This window comes from Trachymyrmex cornetzi, unplaced genomic scaffold (assembly GCF_001594075.2).
Source record: "Trachymyrmex cornetzi isolate Tcor2-1 unplaced genomic scaffold, Tcor1.1 scaffold2624, whole genome shotgun sequence".
Lineage (NCBI taxonomy): Eukaryota > Metazoa > Arthropoda > Insecta > Hymenoptera > Formicidae > Trachymyrmex > Trachymyrmex cornetzi.
This window is the reverse complement of record NW_017297297.1, coordinates 1474-6537: the sequence shown is the minus strand read 5'-3', so window position 1 is coordinate 6537 and position 5064 is coordinate 1474. Positions and strand designations below refer to the sequence as shown.

The window sequence follows — 5064 nt, the reverse complement described above, 5'->3', positions numbered from 1 at the left end:
ATATCGCCCTCCGGGAGGGCCGTTAGAGGCTTGCCAATCAAACAGTGAGCTGGTGTTAGAACGGACGTATCATTGGGGTCAGACGAAAGTGTGGTAATTGGCCTGGAATCCCCTCGACTTCGGCGACAAACGTATTTAATTCTTCGAATGTGAATAAGGAATCTCCTATCACGCGTCGAAAATGATGTTTAAATAATTTCACAGTGCTTTCCCACAGTCCACCGAAATGTGGTGCTGCCGGCGGAATAAAATGCCACACTATACGACGGTCGCTCGCGAATTTGTTTATCCGATCTTTGTGATTTTCGGAATTAAGCAAGGCGTATACTTCTTTTAATTGATTACTGGCGCCGACGAAGTTCGTGCCATTGTCGGAGTATATATGCTCCGGTAATCCTCGTCTCGCGGCGAAACGTCGCAGTGCGGCTAAAAATCCGTCGGTTGTCAGATCGGAAACGACTTCAAGATGTACGGCTTTAATAGCCATGCACACAAATATATAAACGTATACCTTAATCCGTGTCCTGTTACGGAATTTTCGTTCCTTAATATAAAATGGCCCGCAGAAATCGATGCCGGTATTGGAAAATGGAATTGCCTCGCTTACGCGTACTGCGGGGAGGTTTCCCATTTTGGGCTGGATGTTGTTAGAATCGAATCTAAAACACCGTACGCATGTGCGAACGACTTTGCGCACTTGATTTCTACCATCGAGTACCCAGAACCTCTGACGCATGGTAGCTAACGTGTGCTGAATACCTGCGTGATAATTTGATTCATGCGTTTCGCGAATGATGATGTCAGTTAGCGGGTTACGGTTTGGGAGGAGGATCGGATGCTTCTGAGCAAAAGATAGATTTGATCCCCGCAGACGGCCTCCGACTCTGATGATACCATTTTGGTCTAGAAACGGATTCAAACCGGCAATTCTATGTTTGATGACGCGACCTTTATTTTCAAGCTCCTTAATTTCCCTTTGAAATTGAGATGATTGCAATTTTTTCAAAATTTGTATCTCGGCTTCAGAGATCTCCTTGTTACATAACGCACCATTGTATTTGTTGGCGGGACGAAAACGGCGACAGTACGCGACAATTCTACACAATTTAGCGTAAGATGAAAATCTATATAAGATTTCTAGATTACCCGACGTCGTTGTTAAACAGGTGTTCTTTTTTAGTTCGGGAACTTCGCAACTTTGTATGATATCATTAGGCCATTGATTCTCATTGTCGATTAACCACGAAGGGCCTGCCCGCCACGTTTGATTTTGTAAGAAAACGAGAGGAAGTTGGCCTCTTGAGACCGCATCCGCGGGATTATCTTTTGTTCGGATATGTTTCCACTCTACTGTCTCAGTGAGGTCTCGAATCTCCGTGACTCGATTAGCTACGAACATCTTAAGTTTATGTGTTTCAGTCTTGAGCCAGTGCAACGCTATGGTCGAATCGCACCAAAAAATTACCCTGTTAGGAACGAAATTTAACGTATTGATTACTTCATGGTATAATCGTGCTAACAATAATGCTCCACAGAGCTCAAGACGTGGAATGGTCACGGGCTTTAACGGCGCAACTCGCGATTTAACGCACAATAAACGCGATAACACGGCGTCTTGGTTATTCTTTGAGCGTACGTAAATACAAACGCCATATCCGACCCTGCTAGCATCACAAAAGCCATGAATCTGTATATTAGAGTGATTTTCTATTAACAGCTTACGATCGAAGGAAATGTGGTCCATCAATTCCCACTGACGCGTAAACTCGGACCATTCATTGAGAATGATTCGCGGAACGGGCTCATCCCAGTGTATTCCGCACCGCCACACGTCTTGCATTAATCTCTTGGCGAATAGTACAACCGGGCCTAATAAGCCTATAGGATCAAAAATCTTCGCGATCTCCGATAACACTCTTCGCTTTGTCACCTGCTCGAAACTTTTAATTGGGTTAGTAGTGTAGGAAATTTGGTCGTCTCGCGTGTTCCATATTATGCCTAACGTTTTCAATGCCCGGTCTGTATTTAAAGTAAAACTCGCGTGTAGTGCATTAGCCTCTAAGTCGTTTATGATGCGTTCGTCATTGGATACCCACTGTCTAATAACGAAACCGCCGCGTGCCAATAACTCGGTCACTTCGACTCGAATCCTACGGGCCTCATCGATGGATTCAGCGCCGGTCAATAGGTCATCAACGTACAGATGAGATTTGAGGATCTCTGCCGCTCTAGGAAAAGTTTCTCGTTCATCATCAGCCAATTTTTTAATCACGCGGATTGCTAAAAATGGAGAGGAGGAAATACCGAATGTAAGAACGTTAAGTTGAAATGTTTTGACTACGCCGCCCTGGCGCCACAAGATCCGCTGATATCGCCGGTCGTCCTCGTGTAATATCACCTGGCGATACATTTTCTCGATGTCAGCAGAGATAACATACACGAAAGCGAATCAAGTGTAGGAATAATTTTGCTTGTATTGTAGGACCTGTCATTAATATGTCATTTAAGGACATACCGGTATTGGATTTCATTGACGCGTCGAACACTATCCGGACCTTAGTGGTATCGCTCTCTTCCTTCATTACCGCGTGGTGAGGCATGTAATAACCGCGATCGTCCGGATTGCGAATCAATGACATGTGTTCTAGCCGTAAGTATTCTTCGAAGATCCGCTCGTATTCGTTTCTTAGAACCGTGTTTATGCTCAGTTTGCGCTCCAGAGACAACAGACGTCTGAATGCCATCGATCTAGATTCGCCGAGAACCTTATTTGTTTTGCGAAAAGATAAACGAACTACGTATCGCCCGTCATGAAGGCGCGCAACGGTATTCGCGAAGTGTGCTTCACAGTCGGAATCTTCCTCCGATTTTATTTCGTTTCCTGTGATTTCGTCTATTGACCAAAATTTTATCAATTGACTGTCTAAATTCATCATGCAATATGTGCCTTCTGACGATAATTGTGGGGGTGTTCCGCCGGCTATTACCCATCCTAAGCGTGTATTTTGAAGATGCAAATCGTATCCTTCGCCAGATAAATCGATCCGACCGTCGGTCAGTAAAGACAAGGTCGCGCCCGAGCCTATTAACAAACCGACGGGCCGCGGTAAATAAAATTCGGGGTCCGCTAATTTAACGTTTCGCGGTAATTTTAGTGCGTCTCGTGGAAAGATTTCCGCTGGTACTAGATTAGCGATCATCGATATCGTTAAGCATGTTAAATCCTTGCGGAAATTTTTGCATAATGATTGTATAGTGATCCGCACCACGCCCCTTGAAATAGTGTTGACGGCATTGATTGCGCTAATCGTTGATGGTTTTTTAATTATTTGTGTATTCAACCGTCTCGCGACGGATTCTGATATAAAATTTGCCGTAGAGCACGTATCCAAGAGTGCTCGACATTTAATGCTGTTGTGATTATCGTGCTCAGGGCCGTGTATACGTATTAATGCGCTCGTCAAAAGTTGTGAATAAGGGCGTGGTGTGGTCGCGAGACTCGTCGCGCGGTGGTCGTGTAGTTCGTATAGTCATTTAAATTCGACTGTCGCGGGATTAGGAAGATTCGCATTGTCCGTTCGATTCTCGTCGTGTAAGAGGGTGTTGTGACGCTTCTGACATATCGTGCAAAGCGAAAATTTACACGGTGTCCCACGATGGGAACGTAAGCAATTATAGCACAATTTCGCCTTTCGCACCGTGTCAATACGATCCGCCACGCTTAATTGCTTGAATCCGTTACACATGTACAACGGATGTTTTTTGCCCTTACACACCGCGCAGTTATGCGAGGTTTTTGTTATAAAAACGCGATTTGGAATGTCGATTTTTCTCTTTTTGATCGGGGGTTCTCCCTTAGCTTTATTTGATTCTACCGATTTTGCTCGTTCTCGTCTCGATACGCACACCGCTGTTTTATACAGAAATTCGTACATTTCTTCTAGTTTAGGGAGAGTCTCTCGATTTAGCGTGATTTCCCACTTGTCTAATGTGGATCTCGGTAATTTACCCTCAATGAGATATATGATCATTTCCTACCGATTGCGACACCTAATGTGCTTAACGACGCGACATGCTGCTGAACGTCGTCGGCGAGCTTTGTTAGACCTTCCGTAGTCTCCCTATCTAACACCGGCAAGTTCACAATGCTTGAAATGTGACGCGTGACTAAAATCCGTTTGACCTCATAGGCGCGCTCTAATAGCTCACAAGCCTTCGCATAATTTTCGTTATCGATCGCGAATATTTTAATCTTGTTGCTGGCTTCACCTGTCAACGCGGATTTTAAATAATGCAACTTGTCGACGTCTGTTAGATCGGTACGCGAGCCTATCATGTCAAAGAACGCGTTTTTAAACGTCAACCAATTTTCGAACTTGCCGTCAAATGTCGGTAAAGGAGCCTCGGGCAATTTAACGCGTCTTTTAGTGGTTATCACGGCGTTCGCGTTTTTAACTGTCGATTCATCACTCGCTACGTTATCGATCTTGTTTGCTGTATCCGCCGCGTTCAACTTGTCCTCAACGCGACTCGCGAGTATGTAGAAACGATCTTGGATGTTTGCATATTCGGTCTGGTGTGCGTCGCTTGAGTCTAATACCGCAAGTTCATCGTTGAAATCCTCGAACGCGTGAAACTGATCCGACAACCGTTTAATGCGCAGTCTCAAAGCACTGTCTTCCGTGTCGCCTTTGTCGAGGAGATTAGCCAAATTCGTGATTTGTGATTTCAATGACGTCCGTTTTTGAACAATGAGTTTAATTCTGTCAGCCATATCACTGTGTTGTATAACGAATGAAATCGTTGACTTACGTTCGTGCGATTACACCGTCTGAATCGCTGTCGTTGGAACTGCACCCTGCCGAATCGCAAGATTTAGTCAGGCGTCTCGTGACTGGCTGTCGTCTGTGGGGTTCCGTGACCTCACAGGAGGCACCTCTTTAACTCAGTGGTAGAGCACTGGTTTCGTAAACCAGGGGTCGTGAGTTCATACCTCACAGGAGGCACCAAATGTTTTGTATGAATGAGTACATCATAAACGTTTGAATGTGTATTTATTCTTTC

General features: G+C 44.8%; 2 protein-coding genes and 1 non-coding gene across 3 annotated transcripts; 1 reads left to right on the top strand and 2 right to left on the bottom strand.

Moving 5' to 3' along the window:
• Positions 1 to 55: 55 nt before the first annotated feature.
• LOC108761809 (uncharacterized) lies at positions 56 to 4031 on the bottom strand. The gene is made up of 3 exons (XM_018508538.1): positions 3699 to 4031; positions 2516 to 3224; positions 56 to 2280 (listed from the first exon to the last, which is right to left on the bottom strand). Exons 1-3 carry the CDS (start codon positions 4029 to 4031, stop codon positions 56 to 58), a joined length of 3267 nt encoding a protein of 1088 aa, XP_018364040.1.
• On the bottom strand, positions 4028 to 4774 carry LOC108761808 (uncharacterized). The gene has a single exon (XM_018508537.1). It carries the CDS (start codon positions 4772 to 4774, stop codon positions 4028 to 4030), a length of 747 nt encoding a protein of 248 aa, XP_018364039.1.
• Positions 4775 to 4934: 160 nt separating this feature from the next.
• On the top strand, positions 4935 to 5006 carry TRNAT-CGU (transfer RNA threonine (anticodon CGU)). Its single transcript has one exon. It is a non-coding gene; the product is annotated as a tRNA-Thr (tRNA).
• The last annotated feature ends 58 nt before the right edge of the window (positions 5007 to 5064 follow it).